General features: G+C 36.3%; 1 protein-coding gene across 1 annotated transcript; it reads left to right on the top strand.

The window, feature by feature from the left end:
- Window positions 1-268: 268 nt before the first annotated feature.
- On the top strand, window positions 269-18,250 carry nr5a1b (nuclear receptor subfamily 5, group A, member 1b). The gene is made up of 7 exons (XM_084137198.1): window positions 269-440; window positions 1,137-1,255; window positions 1,688-1,829; window positions 2,939-3,651; window positions 12,876-12,995; window positions 13,242-13,389; window positions 14,955-18,250. Exons 2-7 carry the CDS (start codon window positions 1,154-1,156, stop codon window positions 15,206-15,208), a joined length of 1,479 nt encoding a protein of 492 aa, XP_083993324.1. The 5' UTR covers window positions 269-440; window positions 1,137-1,153; the 3' UTR covers window positions 15,209-18,250.
- Window positions 18,251-19,416: the final 1,166 nt, after the last annotated feature.

Genomic DNA, 19,416 nt, shown 5'->3' with positions numbered 1-19,416 from the left:
GTTGGTTGTACTTAAGGAAACAACTTTTTTACAGTGTTGATTTAAGTAGGCTATGTTTGCTCAGGTAGGTGTCTTCATATAAGAGTTATTTTTAATCAGAAATTATTCAGCGTTAATTTGAACTAAAACGTTTCCATGTCTCCTCCTCATTCTCTGTACCTGTTGCAGATAGGCGCTTCTTCCTGTCGCTCACTCACTCCTTTTTTGTATGTGTGTGCGCGAATATGAGGGCATGTCTACTGTGTGAACGCACGAGGCCAAACACTAATAGAGCTGCTGCCCTCGCGCTGTCCTCGCAGACATCACGCAGGTTTTTACCGGGGAAACACGCACAAAGTGAACCGGCAGGCTCGCGCGGGTGTCGCGGCTCTGGTGATTAAATTCCTCGCGCAGAGATCAGCAGCACTGAAGCACCGCAGAGGAGCAGGAGTCACTGACAGGTAACAGTTCTTTCACTTCAACATCACATGCTTTCGTGAGTTCATTTGGACTCGTTTGCATTCCAACCAAACAGCGTGGAAGAACGATTATTCTATTAGTAGGCCTTAAGTAATATTTTTATATCACATAGTTAGCCTATGTTAAGACAGCATCTGAAATATAGGCTTGGTATTTAACAAAATAATACAGGCAGCATTAGTATTATTGCTCAATTAAATGCACTAAATGATGCCGATGTCATATTTTCTTGTTAATTTAATGTGATGTGATTTTATAAACATTTACTTGCTAATAATTACAATGCCATCATGCTAAAATGTCATCTATAATGAAATCTTTAGAATGATCAATTAAAGGAGCTGCTTTATGAGATGTCGGCCTATTGAATGCGATCATTTCAAGGCCTTATTGTTCAATTATTTTTTGATATCAGATCACATTTAAAATAAAGGTTCCAATTAAAACCGACAAAGATTTTACAATCTGGTGCATCAATATATATTTTTTAAATGATTTAGTTCCTTCCAGAGTTTCATGAAAATCCATCGATGTTCTGGTCCAGAAATGAATAATGTAACTGCAAGAACATTTTTAATTTCCAAAGAACCATAACGTTTTTGATAATAAGTAGATTATTTGCAGAACCGCTGAAGAACCTTCATTTTAGCAATGTGTGTTTATGTGTGTGTGCGCAGGCGCTCGGCGGGGCGGGATGGACTACAGTTATGATACGGACCTGGAAGAGTTGTGTCCGGTGTGTGGGGATAAAGTTTCTGGCTATCATTATGGGTTATTAACCTGCGAGAGCTGCAAGGTAATAAATCAGCCTAAATAAGACAGTTTCAATCTGTTTTAGGTGACCTAAAATGTAGTAATTTATGTGATTAGATTTACTTGTTTTGTTCAATTAAGAATCATTTGTTTAATTTAAATGTTGAATTTAATATATTTGTATTTTTAAGGGTCAGGTGACGAAACAGCTATGTAAGCTGACAAATGCAGTTTCATTTTTTTACACTGTATCAAATGTTAGATGTTTTTATGATTATTTTGTTTTTATATATTAGGCTATTTAGATGTTTCCGTCACTGCGAGCAAATTAATAATGTAGGCCTATATGTTCATTTTAAAGCTATACCATGGTAATTAAAAAAATTTCTAGAATTGCATTTTTAAAGATATTATTTATTGTTTTGATTGTTTACCTTTGACGAATCGTAACAGTATTTATTGTTTCATTATAAAGGGTTTCTTTAAGAGGACCGTACAGAATAACAAACGGTACACATGTGCAGAGAGTCAAGACTGTAAGATTGATAAAACCCAGAGGAAACGGTGTCCGTTCTGCCGCTTCCAGAAATGTCTCAACGTCGGGATGCGGCTGGAGGGTGAGCGGAACAGTTTCATCTCAAATATAACTGCAATGAAATTTATAAAGCATGTTTGGAGGTCAAATAATAGGCTTATCAATTATTTAAGGGATTACATTGGTAAATAATTTCGTGTAAAATGGGCTATTGTTCATGCTTTTTTTTTCCATTTGGTTCTTTTTAATATTGCTTAGGCTAGGCTACTATCTTCTAATTATTTTATTATCTTATTTATTATTAAAATATACAAGTATGTATTATATGTCCGATAAAGACAATCGTATGCCTGAACAAATATTGTATTTTGTAAGGCACGTTGGTCAGTAAAAAAAAAAAAAAACGAATCAGAATTTAAATTGCATTGCAGCCGGTTGATTAGTTTTATATGTAGATTTAGAATAAAAGAAAAGACCAGGGGAAAAAATCAACAGTGAAAAAATAACAAAAGAAATTGCAGCACTTCTTGCAAGGTCGCTATTATCTGCAGGCACCTCAGCGTTCCCGGCTGCGCGCGCTGCTTCTGGATCAAGGTTAAGTATTTATTTGAGCACGACTCTATTTTAATCAGTCAGGCTATAGAGGTATTTTTAACTAGTTCGAATAGAAGGACGATTTTTATAAAACAAAACAAAACAAAAAACGGAAAAGAAGCAACATTCAACTTATAGAACCTAATCCTTCACTTCTAAAAAATAAAGATTCCAATTAGAACCAAAAACGGTTTTACAGTTTTATGTCATATAAGAACATTTCCAGTTCAACAAATACATTATTATTAAGTATTTATTTATTTATATAGGCTAGTTGAAAGCGAGAAACAAAGCAAGAAATTACATTTAATGTGAAGCCAGGTATTCATATGAACTGAAAAACCTTCACACACACACACACACACACACACACACACATAGACTATATAATTTATTAATTATTACACACACACATACATTTAATACAGAACTTAATACAGAAATACTTTTTTTATTTGATATTATTTTTGTATAAAACTTTTGCTTAGAGGAATTATAACATCAATACTTTTATAATACTATTAACAATTAACATTATAATACAAATGAACATTAATTATAAAGCACAGTGTAATAGGGTATTGTTTGTTCTCACAGCTGTCCGTGCCGACAGGATGCGAGGAGGGCGAAATAAATTCGGCCCCATGTACAAACGAGACCGGGCGTTAAAGCAGCAGAAGAAAGCTCTCATCCGGGCGAGTGGCCTAAAGATGGAAGCCACGCCCCCTTTGCTGTCATCACCACAGTCTGACTACAGCTTCAGCACTGCTCTCTCCATTCCAGCTCAAAAAAACACACACCTGAACATCGGCACCTCGCTGGCCCCCACCGATTATGAACGCAGCCTGTACGCATCCGGTTCCCTGAGCTTATCCGGCCCAATCCCGGCCCACACCCCTCTGCCAGCACAGTACCCGTATCCAAACCTACCCGGCCGTGCCATCAAGTCCGAGTATCCCGACCACTACACAAGCTCAGAGCACTACACCAGCGCCAGCTCCCCAGAATCGGTCCCAGGCTACACGTACATGGATCAGACGCGAGTGTCGAGCAGCCCGCCGCTGGCCCCGCCGGGCTCCACGGTCCCGCCGCTGGTTCTGGAGTTTGTTCGCTGTGAGCAAGATGAGCTGCAGGTGCAGAGCAAGATAAGCGCTCACCTGGCCCACCTTCAGCAGGAACAGAACTCTCGGAGTCTCGCAGCCAAACAGGAACGACTCAGCACCTTCGGCCTGATGTGCCACATGGCCGACCAGACGCTCTTCTCCATCGTGGAATGGGCACGCAGCTGCATCTTCTTTAAGGAGCTCAAGGTGAGTGTGAACACGGGCAAAATCCTATTATAATCCGAATTATAAGAGGATTGAAAGTAATGCACACCTCATCAGCACACACACACACACACACAATAATGTTTGCATTAACGGAGCGGATGCAGTCAGCGTGATGAGATGATGCTGACATGGATGAACAGGGAGTGTGTGTGTGTGTGTGTTTCTAGATAAACAGTCAGGCCTGCTGTGTTTGCTCTGTCACATTTATAATGGTAGTGATGTCTGATGTGATTCAGTCAACAGGAAAGTATTCGAGGAAAGTATTCTGGTTGTTCTTGTTGTAGGTCATTTTTAAAAGACCAAGAAAATGTGGTTTTCTGCTATAAATGACGTCATTAACCTGAAGCATTGGATTGTAATGAGGGTTTAAACTGGTTTTGATGGCAAAGACTGAGTATATTAGACTGAATTAAGATAATTATCACTATTGTGCATTGGGGTTGGCAAGATTTTTTATGTTTTTGAAAGAAGTCCACCAAAGCTGGATTTATTTGATCAAAAATACTGTAAAACCGCATTCTTGTCATTATCAATGTTGAAACCAGTTGTGCTGCTTCATATTTTTGTGGAAACCATGATTACATTTTTTTATTTTTTTGCTGGATTCTTTGATGAATAGAAAGAACAGCAATAACTAATTTCAGTTCTGATCAACTTAATGCATCCTGAATAAAAGTATTAATTTCTTTTTAAAAAATGACTGACCCAAAACTTTTAAACAATTGTGTATGTGTAGTTGCAAATACCAAATTAAAATATTGGGTTATCACAGAACTAAAAATATCTATTTTGGGGAATTTATACTGGATACTGAACTGAATTCATTTAGTAGCAGTTATTTGACATCACAAGATTATTAAACCATGACTGACTCGCTGGCGGTTTAGTGCTATCTTCACAACTCCCGTGTTAAAGCTACAATATGTACGATTTTTGTAATAAAATATCCAAAAATCACTTGCACAGTGTGATATATTTCCTGCAGTTGTGTAATTACAATATCCCAAAAGTTCCCAAAGCGTTACGTCTAGTGGCACGCTCACGCTGTTGTTGTTTCGTTCAAACATTATGGACCATGGCAAGCAGACTTTGGGACAAAAGGATAACTAAAACGAGGATCGATATCAGCGTGGCGTTTTCGAGATGCCGAGAGCTCCACGTCCGTGACAAACTTGAACTTGACAGAGAGTGCAAATGTACATAAAACTAATCAATGTTAAATAGCTCAACATGATACAATTTTTTAGAATATGATCAGTATGTTATTCTAATGTTGATCTAGCTTACTGCTAGTCTCATACAGACAAACTAACACATAGAATAACATTATAACTTTCAACACACTCAAATGCAGTTTAGTGTGATAGTGTAGACCAAGTGAAACAGCGCTGCGTTACCTCACAAGTTTCATTCGTCTAATAAACTGACCTGTGTGAGTATTAATCCAGCACTTCATGGTAGATTGAAATGTCCTTATTCCTTTATATCCGCGGAACTCGCGTGTGGCGCTGATATCTGTCCCTCATTAGCGATCACGACCTGCTTCATACCACAGTCATGTTAAAAACATCAATGTATTCACTCATCCATAAACATTATTACATCCTTCGGCATGACGACAAGTTCCATAATTCTGCTTCTGCGTCATCAACCGACGCCTTTGTTATTGTAAAAGGTTAGCGACCCCTAGTGGTGAAAAAAAAGTACATATTGTAGCTTTAACATAATATGTGACCCTGGACCACAAAACCAGTCTTGAGGGTAAATTTTTTGAAATTTAGATTTATACATCACCTGAAAGATGAATAAATAAGCTTTCCATTGATGTATGGTTTGTTAGGATAGGACAATATTTGGCCGAGATACAACTATTTGAAAATCTGGAATCTGAGGGTGCAAAAAAATCGAAACATTGAGAAAATCGCCTTTAAAAGTTGTCCATTTATGTTGGTGATTGTGCTGCATTCACTCACAAAAATACATTTTTGATAAATTTAAGGTAAGAAATTTACTAAATATCTTCATGGAACATGATCTTTACTTAATATCCTAATGATTTTTGGCATAAAAGAAAAAACGATAATTTTGACCCATACAATGTATTGTTGGCTATTGCCACAAATATACCCGTGCGACTTGTGACTGGTTTTGTGATCCAGGGTCACATATGACTTGAAGACGGATCATTTCATTCATATTTAAATTGTATTGATTGTAGAAGTTTGGATTTATTGATAATCCGAAATGCTGCAATATATTTTGGGGTCATTTCAGAAGGTTCATTAATTTTTTCTGGAGAATAATAGCGTCATAAAATTGAGAGCTATATAATGTCCATTATAACCATGGCATTGAAGGGTCTTTAAATAAAACACTTGAGTTTTGTTAGTCCTGAAGAGCTCTTTAAATAAACTCTAGTGTGTTTGTTGTCTTAGAGGAAATAGAGGATACACTCCTTTCTTTTGTCCATTCTGAGCTCCTGTCTCTCTCTGTAGTGTTTCCAAACTTTGCTGACAATGCAGCATGCACACAATGATACATTACAGCATTTGAATCACACACACACACACACACGCACGCACGCACACACACACACACACACACACAAACAAATAGAGATGAAATAGGAGTAGGAAACAGAGGCTTGGAAAACCATAGGAAGGCCGAAGTAAAGTCTGAAATATTATTATTAATATATATATATATATAAAATTATTAATATATATATATATATATATACAGTGGGTACGGAAAGTATTCATACCCCCGGTAAATATGATCAAAAATGGCTGTAAAAAATAAATCTTTCATTCAAAAAATTTGATCTTTCATTCAAAAAATTGCCAAAAATCTAACCTTTCATTGAAGTAAAATAATTCAAATTGGGGGGGGAAATCACATTATGAAATAAATGTTTTTCTCCAAAACACGTTGGCCACAATTATTCACACCCCTAGAATGTTTTATGAGAAAAATATCTCTGAAGTATATTCCCATTAATATTTACCTTTTTCAGCACACCAGGGGGACTAGGAACATGAAATTGTTTAGCTATGACTTCTTGTTTCACAGGAGTTTAAATATGAGGAAACACAAAGGCCAAATTCCCCTCATCATCCATCACAATGTGTAAAACCAAATAATACAGTTCTGATTTGCAGCAAAAGATTGTTGAGCGTCACAAAATAGAAAGTGGCTGTAAGAAAATAGCTAAATAATTGAAAATACCCATTTTGACCATCAGGGCAATAATTAAGAAGTTATAATCAAGTAAAAATGTTAAAAATCTGCCAGGAAGAGGACGTGTGTCTATATTATCTTAATGGATGGTGAGGAGGAAAGTTTGAGTGGCCAAAGACTCTTCAATAATCACAGATGGAGAATTGCAGAGATTAGTTGAGTCTTGGGGTCAGAAAGCCTATAAAAAAAAAAAAAATCAAACAACCCCTACATCACCACATGTTGTCTGGGAGGGTTTCAAGAAAAACGCTCCTCGCTCCTCCAAAAACAAATTCCAGCATATTCAGTGGTCAGACGAAACTAAAAAAAGAGCTTTTTGGCAGCAAACACGCTAGATGGGTTTGGTGCACACAAGGATAAAAAGTACCCCATGTGTACAATTTAATATACCACTGGATCTTTAATGTTGTGGGCCTGTTTTTCTGCTGGAGGTCCTGGACTTCTTATTCAGATACATGGCATCGTGGATTCTATCAAATATCAATGGATAAAAAAATCTAAACCGGGCAGCTTCTGCTAGAAATCTTATAATGGGCCGTGGTTGGATCTTCCATCAGGACAACGATCCAAAACAAACATCAAAATCAACACAAAAATGTGTAACTGAGCACAAAATGAAGCTTCTGCCATGACCGTCCCAGTTCCCTGACCTGATGAGTGGAGTGAACTGAAGAGAAGAAGCACCAACATGGATCTGGGAATCTGAAGGATCTGGAGAGATTCTGTATGAAGGAATGATTGCTGATCTCTTGTCAGGTGTTTTCCAAACTCGTCGTCAGGCATTATAGGAGAAGACTCAGAGCTGTTATCTTGGCAAAAGGAGATTGCAAAAAGGTATTTACTAAAAGGGTATGAATAATTGTGGCCAATGTGTTTTGGAGAAAAAGATTTATTTCATAATGTGATTTCACCCCCAATTTGAATTCTTTTACTTCAATGAAAGGTTAGAATTTTGCCAATTTTTTGAACGAAAGATCAAATTTTTTGAATGAAAGATTTATTTTTTACAGCCATTTTTGATCATATTTACCCGGGGTATGAATACTTTCCGTACCCACTGTATATATATATAAAAGGCAAAGGAAAAACGGTGTGCTTTCCAATCCCTGTGTGTGTGTGTGTGTGGTCCTGGTAAACCCTACGTTATGGGGGACCAAATGTTCTCACTAAGATAGTTATAGCAGTAATTTTTAAACGTTATGGTGACGTTTTTTGGTTACCATGGACAACAGCTTATAAATCATACTAAGTGATGTTTTTTTTTTATTTTTTTTATGTAAAAATGCAGAAAGTTTTCTGTGATGGGTTGGTTTATGGTTAGGGTTAGTGTAAGGGGAACGAATATACAGTTTGTACAGTATAACAATCATTATGGGGTGTCCTCATAAAACATGGAAACAGTGTGCGCGCGTGTGTGTGTGTGTGTGTGTGTGTGTGTATGCGTGTGTGTGGGGGGGGTTAGCAACAGCATTCCACTCCAGATAAGGGGAGAATGTGAATGCTGCAGTGTCCGTGTGTTCAGTCTGGCCTGCATGTGAAGGTTTCTCTCTCATTTTAATTCATCAGAGTCCTCCAGAAAATATAGTTTTTTTTACTCATTTGAATATTGTTCACTCCTAAAAATAAAGATTTCTACTAGAAAGAAATTTTTTTTTGTTGTTTTTTACATTCTGATGTCATAAGGAAATCTTTTTACTGACCTTTTTATTTAGTAATTCTTTAGAAACTAATACTCTGATCTGAACAACCTAAACTGTGACATCAAGATGTTTTTTTTAATCTCTAAAGTACCCAATGAAAAGACTAAACCTAAGAACCTTTGAAGAATCGTTAATTTTAAGAGTGTGTGCAGTTTACATTGTAGAATAAAATTCAAGTTTCAAGTTGTGTTTACCACAGACCTTATTTTACTCAGCATGCACACAGTGATACATTACAGCATTTCAACCACACACACTCAATATACAGTACATAGTAACACTTGCTGTTCTTCGTTCTTACACACACACACGGACAATGAAAATCTCGAGGGAACCAGTGGTGAATTAGTCTTCCGGCGTCATTCCTGCTGCTATATATATATATATATATATATATATATATAAAAACTTATTTTATTTAGCTAAACTATTTCAGCAACTTTAATGTAGGCCTAAAGTACAATAATTATGTAAGCTAAAATAATATGGTAGTTTCTGTAAGTGATATGCCACTACTGACTGACCCTAAACACACTGAGACAGGATACTACAGTACTAATACCATCATCACTTCCTCTGTCTGTGCTGATGGACTGTTTCCACCTCACACTGTTACCTGAACAGGTGTGTTCACACACACATATCACACCCACACACACGCCGGATGTGAACTGTTAGTTTATTTACCGTCTGAAGACTAATATATGCAGACCTCATTCAGTGTGTGTGTGTGTGTGTGTGTGTGTGTGTGACAGTTTGAAAAAATGTTTTGGATGGTTTGTGTGCATCTCTATCTACAGACAAGCACTCTGTGTTCAGAATAGCATACTACTTGCAAACAGTTTGCAGTATAACATTTTCTTTGTATGCCTGCAATATACTGATGACTTACATTTCAAATAGTAAAAAATATAGTAAGACAGTTATACTGTGAAATATTATTATTATTACATTATTTACTTAATCATTTTAAGGAAACAGGTTTCCTCACTTTTTTTTAAGTGAAGTCAACTGATCACTTTTTACAGTAAACTGCATTCTCGATGTAGCTTATGTCCTCGTTTGTTACTTTTTTCTTCCTCATTCACACAGCTGGATATGTGTGTCCTTCTGGGTCAAAATCCCAAATTCCTGCAACACAAAAAAGAGGCGGGTTTATTCCACAAAGATACAACGGAGAGAGAAATAGCTACAAGAATAAAGCCTGTGTTGTGGAAGTCTGGGGCAGCGGCAGGTATTATCGCAGATAAATGAGGGTTACAAAATATAGAAAGCGCTGACAGGGAAGTGTTGTGGTGTTCAAGTGTGGACGTGAATGTGGATGCGTGTGTGTGTGATTTCAGAGTCAACAGCTACTGCTGAGAAATGGACAAGGGTCTTGTTTTACTCATAATCTTTTCAGAGTAAAGCTTTTTCTCTGTCCCATATAAAAGCCCACACCGGGGTGCCAAGGGCATTTGACACTCTCCAAAAGCGGCTTCACACAGCACTTATAGTGATGCCGCTGAGGACAAACTGAAAAATACTAGTACACTAATGGTAGTAAGTAGCAAGTCCAGTATTCAAAAGGGAAGTCTGTTTTTAAGAAAGTCCTTATTGTATCATTTATTTATTTTGTTTATTTTCTTTGGGCTTTTTGTCACTTTGATAAATCAATAAGCCTATTTTTCTTTACCATTTTGTCTTTGCCAGTCATGGATTACTTGGTGCCTTAGATGAGCAAAGATCACATTTTCACACAAAATGCAATTAGAAAGCAAAAAAACAACTAAAAACAAAAAAACCTGGATGCCGCTCAATGAATCAAACGTAATTTTTTAATGTGAATGTGGCTATTAACGCTTGCATATTCCTTATTGTTGCATAATGCACTATATGTTTCATACTACTTTTAAAGTCAATATGAAACAAGTAACTTGAGAGAATCATTTATTTGCTTTCAAAATGGCAATCTATCTATCTATCTATCTATCTATCTATCTATCTATCTATCTGTCTATCTGTCTGTCTGTCTGTCTGTCTGTCTGTCTGTCTGTCTTTCATTGTTTTGAGTTTTATGAAATTACTTCTTTTAATTTAGAACTGTGGTTCTCAACCTTTTTTGGGCTAGCGCCCCCTATCCAATATCCAGGTCCCTGTTGTCTGTCTGTCTGTCTGTCTATGTATAATTTTTATAACAATTTGATTTATTTATTCATTAATGTGTTTGCATTCAAAATGCATAGTTTTAATGAGAATAATATATAGCCATTTTAATATGGCTCACTGCTTTGTTTTAAGATTCTGGTTGTCCAGTTTTGCTGTTATGTGACTCTGAATGTTATTTCTGAACGTTATTTCTACTTTAATCATGGGCACTGTGCTTTAAATCATAGGCCTATGTTGTTTGATCATAGGCTACTTTGCTAGCTTGATTCTTAGCATTGCTAAACACTAGCTAGCAGCAGGTTCACTTCTAGTTAAATATAAGTGTGTTTTTATGTTTATTCGTGAAGGCTGCTGGAAATGCAGAAAGCTTTCTCTTTTCAAGTATGAAATTAATTGCTTCAAAGGTGCTTCAGTCACTGTATTCTAACTACATTCAGAACATTCACTAGCTTTAGCCTACTTCACTTTAATAAGCTAGCATTACTTGCTTTTTCTCCTTTTTTTTGTATGCAAATGACAAGATGTTAAACGGATAGCTTAAAAATGAAAATATCATAATGTACTCACCCTCATGTCATGTAATTTCCACAACATATGAATGTCGTTCTTCCTCTTTTGAATGTTTGGGTGAACTATAAAGACATACTTGATTTCATATCTGAGAACACTAATTGCTTGTGACGAGTAATCGGCTGATTGCAGGGGTACAGAAATTGTCCCATTCTTTAGATTTGAAATGATTTCTTTACAGTACAGTGAAATAGTGTTTAATGACATTCACCCCAGCATTCATTGCTTTCCTCCATTTGCATGGAAAGCTCTTACATGTGCGTTTTTTGTCTGTCTGTTGCTGTAGACACACAGGTACACAGTGTTCAACAGATGCGCACACACAAGACTCCAGCTTCCTTCACTGTGTGCAGAATGTGCCTACAATCTCTCGTCATGGCAACAGGAGTGTGGCATAAAGGGAGTGATGGATCAAGCATCCAATTCTATGCGCTTTAAAAAAATACCGAGTGCGTTTCTGTTGCAATTAACTGTGCCGCCCCGGGAGGCTTCTGTGGGGTCACGAATCTCGTATGCAACAGTGAGCTGAAAGTTGTCTCTGTAGAATTATATCATACACATAACTGGATATTTTCAATCCAATTATACCTGTACTGGACAGGACTGTGGACTGTGAAGCACAATAGCGGGCAGCTACTGCGGATCTTTGAATGAACACTGAATCACATCGTCGGCTCTGCTAACCTCAATGATGGTTCAATCCATTCTGTTCCATTTTTATACACTAACTCAATTCTATGTTAGGCGGTGGAAAACTTGCAGATCTCTGCGAAATGTGTGTGGGTGAGGCTATGTGTGTGTGTGTGTGTGTGTGTGTGTGTGTGTGGGTGGGTGTGTGTATTAAATATGCATTTTAACTTCAAAAGGAAATATCAAATTTCATAATATCTCAGCTGTTTCTCCTCAAATAGAGTCTTACTGAAGTCTTCTGCTTTTTTAATTGTTGTCTCCTTTAGAGTTTCAGAAGAGATTACAATAATTTGCTTAAATTGCTTTTTTCATTTCATATTTATACATCTCTATCCTTTTTATTATATCTTTGTCTCATTTGTTTCCATTTTTATTTATTTTTTTATCTTAGAAATTTAGATGAGATAAGCAAATGAAATAAAGTTCTTGTTAAATGAAATATAAGTGATGTAAATATAAACAAATGTAAATATTATTGTACATTCACTGTAAAAAAATATTTTCATGATTTGTTATCACAACTTTTTATCTTTTGTCAAATAAACTTAGATAATTAATGTGGTTCAGATAACATAATATTTTGAGTTTCTTTTCATTAAACCAATATCCTTCATTATTTCAATAAACTCAAAATTTTAAGGCATTTTAACTTACTTTTTTAAGTGAAACCAACAATAATTTTTTACAGTGATGAAATAAAATGAAATAATAATAATAATACATAGCAATTATATTTCCATACATAATAATTTATATATAAAATAAATCTACATACATAATGCAAATGCATATTTACACAAATATTTGTAAATTTCAAGTCCATTTTCATTTATTCACTCTCTCTCTGCTCCATAGGTGGGAGATCAGATGAAGTTGCTGCATAATTGCTGGAGTGAGCTTCTTGTGCTGGACTACATCGCCAGACAGTTGCATCATGGGAAAGAGGACAGTGTGCTTCTCATCACTGGACAGGAGGTAACAGACACACACACACACACACACACACACACACACACACACACACAGACACACACACACACACACACACACACATACACACACACACACACGCGCGCGCACACACACACACGCACGCACAGACACACACACACACACACACACACACACGCGCACACACACACACACACACACACTAGACATATGCACATATATGCATTGGATCCACTCAATTGATGTTTAGGATATGTGTGTGTGGGTCAGGTTGAGCTGGGGTCTTTGCTGGCCCAGGCAGGGGTCACTCTGAGCGGGATGATACAGAGAGGTCAGGAGCTGGTGCATCGTCTACAAGAGCTTCAGCTGGACCGCAGAGAAACCGCCTGTCTTAAATACCTCATCCTCTTTAACCCAGGTGAGGCAGCACGTGCTATTACTGTAGCTTTGATGTGATTGGCTGACATCTTTGCATGTAAACTGCTGAATTGCTATGTGTGTGGACACTGTTCACTGTTTTTTTTTTTTTTACAAACATTAAAAGTAGTCATTTATGCTCACCAAGGCTGCATTTATTTGATCAAAAATATTGTAAGAACAGTAATAATGTGAATTGTGATTTTTACTATTAAGTTTTTTTTTTAAATATTAATAAAATGTAATTTATTTCTGTGATCAAAGCTGGAATTTCAGCATCATTACTCCAGTCTTCAGTGTCACATGATCCTTCAGAAATCATTCTAATATCCTGATTTGCTGCTCAACAAACATTTCCAATTATTATCAATGTTGACAACAGTTGTGCTGCTTCATATTTTTGTGGAAACCGTGACACCTTTTTTTGACACCAGGATTCTTTGATAAATAGAGAGTTTGAAATAACAGCATTAGATATAGTCTTTATTATCATATGTCTTTAAAAACAAACAAACCTTTGAACAGTAGTGTATTAATGTGCTCATAGTTGTGACATCATGACCAAGATGATTTTTGCTACTTATTTTCCACAAATCATTGGGGAGCAAGATTTGCATCGTAAATAAAGAGTATGTCGATTGAGCAGCTTTTTATTATAATTTCAAAAGACCAAAAACCTGTTTCCCATGATATGACTCTTAAATCAAGACTTTTTTATTAACCTTGACTGAGTCGAACTATCCAGTTATGCACGCCTTTTGGTCTTTTAATTTGAATAATGTTTCCCTTAAAAAGTTCCGCTCAAGTGTTTGAATGAGTTTTACTTCTTAACTAACTCCAGAGACCAAATCGCCTTTGTATCATTGTGGAAGAGTTGGGAAATTTCCTCTCTTTCTCTGTCTCTCTCACTCCGTTCAACGCCGCTGCTGATGTTTTAATAGTTTAATATAAAAAATACATTTTTATAGCCACCGCGGTGGCACCGTCACCCCGTGCTCCATGTCTTATTGAGCGTATCTATGTTTCCCCTGCTGGGGTTTGACCGAGGCTAATTAACTTCTCAAAAGACGAATATTGCATTGATTTTGATCCACGCTAACGAGGACGCGTGTGCATCAGGCTATTTGTCGTGAGTGGCAGCGTGTTTTGTGTGGCGCGGGCCGTGCGCTAACTGGGTAATGGGCTTAATTAAAATGAAAGCCTTCTGAATCGCTCCTGTTTACAAAGGCAGGGAGCCGGACCACATATCCTCTCGCAGACGCACACACACCATCTATAGCGAGACTCCGGCTCAAAAGAAGTTTAATGGATTGACCCCATATTGGTCCGTGCTGCCATGGCCCTCTCTTTCTCAGCTTCAGGAGAAAATGCTCCTTTATTGTTCGCGTTCCCTTAAGTGAGAGCAATTTAGCTCCAACAAAAGCTGCTTTTCATAATAAGAGTGCCTGAGAGCTGTGTGCATGTGTGTGTGTGTGTGTTTGTGTGCATTCAGAAAGTGCTTGAAAACCCATTTTCCACTCATGCCGTCTTTAATGAGACTCTATCGGTGCATCTCTCACTCTGCAGATGTGAAACTGTTGGAAAACCAGCCTTACGTCGAGAGCGTGTACGAGCAGGTGAACGCCGCGCTGTTGGAGTACACACTGTATGCGTATCCGCAGTTCCCGGACAGGTTCAGCCAGATCCTGCTACGCCTTCCCGAGCTCAGAGCGCTGAGCACGCAAGCCGAAGACTACCTGTGCTACAAACACCTGAGCGGAGAGGTGCCCTGCAACAACCTCCTCATAGAAATGCTGCATGCCAAGAGAACCTGCATCTGACACAAGCGCACATTCACACACACACAACAGCCTGATTCCTTCGCAGATGACGCTGTTATCATGTTGTGCAGCAGTCATCTCTCACACAGAAAACCTCATCAACCATGCCACTGTGTTTCTGAAAGAGGAAGAGGGGAGATGTCAGTGTTAATGACTGTGTTTATAATACACTCTTAAAAATAAAGGTTCTTTATTGGCAGCGATGGTTCCATCACACAAAAGTTTCTTTGAACCTTTCTTTATAGTGGGAAAAATGGTTCACTGAAAGGTTCTTCGGGGAACCAAAAATGGTTCTTCTATGGCATCGCAAAAAAAAAAAAAAACTTTTGGAACCTCTATTTTTAATGTGTATTAAATGCGCTGCAGGGAAGACATGTTTTTTAAGGCCAGCCCTGAGGTTCCCTCCACAAAAACACATTAGGATTTTTCCATTGGCTTTTGAGTTATTGTACAAAATAAGCTCTGTGACTAACAAAAGTTATGATTCTTACAGGCTTTGCTCATCAAGATAATCTTCAGAAAATGAACGAGCCAAAATACAATCGCCAGATGTAAAAAAGCTAAACGTGGGCTATAAAGGAACTATACCAAGGTCGCATGACATTAACATTGATTTGAATGTTTTGCTAACAATCCCATTAAGTTACAAAAACATCATTTCTGAATGTTCCCTGAACTATCTTGGTTATGCAAACATTAAGGGAACGTTACGTTTTGTAATCTTGGAAACATTATGAGATCTTTAAATGTTCTCTAAACAATCTGAAACAAGTAGTAACATTTAAAACTAAAACTACCAACTAAAACATGTATGTATATATATATATATATGTACATGTATATATATATATCAACCACCTTTTTCAAGACAAATCTCGGTAACACTTTGCTTAAAGCCTTCATGTATAATGCATTATAAAGGTATTCATAATATACGTTATAATAATGCATTATATCTTTTCAAAAAGAATTGTAACCAAAGTTAAGATGCATTATAATATTTGCAGATACATTGTTACATCTGAAATTGGTTGTTTGTCATGCATTATATTGCACTATATGCACTATATTTTCTAAAGGCATAACATAAGTATTATCATATATTATAACTTGGTTACACTTGTTCTTGAGATCATACAATGCATTATAAGGTGGAAAGCAAGGCATAATTAAAGCATTAAAAATACTGCGTTACAAAAATCTCAAGGGGTATTATTGATGTCTTTTATATCGTAGATGTGAAAATATCTTGAGCTTGTGTTCACCACAGACCTTATTTCAGGCATTTAACCAAAAACTCATTAAAAAAATCAGGACGATGGAACCGGATGTTAAAATGCTAACTCGTTTCCAGGTGTTGGCTTAAAAAAATACATCATTCTTGCAGCTCACTATTTAAAAAAGCAACAGATTGTGCCTTCCCTCTCATTACACACACTCACACACTGAGAAGCACTTCTTCTTTAAAAGAACAGTAAGTAAAAAAACAAAGTGAGGCATAGTCACAGCCAGACAGCATGACCGTCATGTCAAATGAGACATTGCAAGAAATACGAAATGAAGTAAAGCACTAATGAAACAGAAAGCTGGTAAATCTAATGAATTCCTCAAGAGGATCCAGAAAATGAGCTAAATAACCTTCATGAACATTCCCTTTTTAAGATTGAAGGCAAGAGAGAGAGAGCGAGGGAAGGTGCCATTCAACAAAGCTTTTCCTGCACACCCATAATAGCTCTGTCATTTAACCCAGTGAGCTTAGACAGCATCATACACGCTTCTTACGAAATAGTCTGAGATTTTGTATGTTTGTATGGCCAAAAACTAAGGAACATCACCCAAAGTCAATCCCAGAAAGCACTAGAATGAGCACAGTAAATATATATATATAAATAAACTGAAATGATATATACTATACAGTTCAAAAGTTTGGGGTCAGTGAGTACTTTTTATTACATTTATTCACAAGATTGCATTAAATTGATCCTAACGTGACAGTAAAGACATTTATAATGTGCAAAAAGATTCTTTTGAACTTGTATAATGTATCAAGAAAATGTATCAAGGTCGCATGATAATATTGAGCAAAACAACTGTTTTCAACGCTGAAAATATTAAGAAATGTTTCTTGAGCAGCAAATCAGCATATTAGAATGATTTCTGAAGGATCATGTGACACTGAAGACTGGAGGAAAGATCATAACAGAATATATTCAAATAGTAAACAGTTATTTTAAGTTGTAGTAATATTTCACAATATTGCCGTTTTAATGTATTTTTGACATCTTATTCTAAAAAAACATTACAAAATCTTTCTGACCCCCAACTTTTGAATGGAATATGTAAGTTTGCCTATTTGAGTACATCATTGTCTCAGCACCTTACTAACACTAGACTCTGTTGTGAGTCAAATCTACCATATTTTGTGCCACGTTGAACTGCTGTCCATGTAGATTATTCCAAGTTATTCCCTTATTCGGTGCAATCATAATTCGGACACTATTAGAAGGCAGCTGCTATAGGCATTATAGTTAGTAGACAGCAAGGCAGCTCACTAGGTTTTGGAACAGAGCTCTTAATGCCTGTACACGTACTTATCTATGGCACGCTCAAAGCCACACACTAACAATAGAAGATTGTGTATGTTTAAAATGAGCTGTGTGTGTGTGTCTAAGTGTGTGTGCACATGCTGAGAAATGGGGAGGTAAATTAGGATTTGCAATTCTGCCTTAACACTAACACTGTTGATCCTGTGAAGCTGAGAGAATAAGTCGGCATAACTATTCGATGTGTGTGTTCTAATGTGTGAGTGAGAGGTTGTGTGTGACTGTTAAGAAAAGTCATCTCAATATTGCGCCCCTCTCTAGCTTAGGACAAGCTGATTATGATATCTCAGCATGTTTCTGATTGGCTCATTTTTGTATAGTGGAGTGTCTGATTGGTCAAGTTCTCTATCATGTAACATGTTTGTGTTCATGACATTTGTTATGAGTGTGCTTAACTGTATTGTTTCAAATGAATAAATACAAATTATTTAAACCTGTAGATATTAGTTTCTCTCAGTTATTTGTCTAACACACACACATACTTAATAAAGTCAAACTTAATAAAACAAATAATGCTAGCAACATAAATGCTAAAATGTAAAACTGATGCTAGACAAATAAGATGGAGACCAGTTAGTTAAAAGTCCTTGCAAAAAAAGATAAGGCATATCATCATATCAGTATATACTTTTCTTTAAAGAAAAAATGTGCTTGGTTTGATATTTTATCTTATGCCATGGGATTTCATTTTTAAGTAAGGCTTCACTGTCCAAATACCTTTCACTGTCTAAGAAAACAGCAATTGGTAACATTCATCATATTCCTAAAATTAAAACCATATTATTTCATGCAGTGCCCCTTCAATCAATCAATCAATCAATCAATCAATCAATCAATCAATCAATCAATCAATGAAAAAATAAATTACAAAATAAATTACAAAATAAATTACAAAATAAAAAACAATATTACAAAATATAATAAAATAATATAGAAATAATAATTTTCCTGAAATGTAAATATACATATAACAAATAAATACAAATAAAAAAACCTGCTTTCTCATTGCCTTTCATGATATTTGAAAGAAAAGAAAAGAAAGGACAAGAAAAAAACAGAAAAGAACAAGAAGAAAAAGAGCAAATGATAGCATGCATCTTATTCCTAAAATTATGTAGTGCCTCTTTAAAAAAAAAAATGTAAAATCATTTTATCAACAACAAAAAAAATGATAAAATAATGTATAAATCATATGAAACTTTCCTTAAGTGTACATATAAAATAAAATAATAAGAATAATAAGTTTTGAAAAATTCCCCCCAAAAATGCTTATAGACTTCCAATCAAAATGCAGTTTTGCAATATTACATGTAGAACGTGTACAAAACTAAAATCTAAACCCAGTAAACATGGAGTTTTGCGAGGAAAGGAAGAAAATCGAGAAAAGGGGGAGAGTGGGAGAGCACAGCTGGGTCCTTTTGAAAGTGCAAAATTAAAATGGAAAAAAATAATTTTTCTTTTCACAGATCTTCAAAGAAGTGTGTGTGTGTATGTGTGTGTGTGTGCGTGTGTGTGTGTGTGTGTGTGTGTGTGTGTGTGTGTGAGGGTTCAATACTGCACCTGAGAGAGCCGGAGTGAAAGAAAGTCAGGACACAATTAACGTGA

This window comes from Abramis brama (assembly GCF_963993115.1).
Source record: "Abramis brama genome assembly, chromosome: 15".
Lineage (NCBI taxonomy): Eukaryota > Metazoa > Chordata > Actinopteri > Cypriniformes > Leuciscidae > Abramis > Abramis brama.
Note: the sequence above shows the minus strand (reverse complement) of the source record. Positions and strands in the feature narration are given on the sequence as shown.

Bases quoted from the DNA above. Each gene is read 5' to 3' on its own strand.
- nr5a1b (XM_084137198.1), top strand. From the start codon at position 1,154: ATGGACTACAGTTATGATACGGACCTGGAAGAGTTGTGTCCGGTGTGT. The intron at 12,996-13,241 runs GTAACAGACACA...TGTGTGGGTCAG, and splicing joins TTCTCATCACTGGACAGGAG to GTTGAGCTGGGGTCTTTGCT. The intron at 13,390-14,954 runs GTGAGGCAGCAC...CTCACTCTGCAG, and splicing joins CCTCATCCTCTTTAACCCAG to ATGTGAAACTGTTGGAAAAC.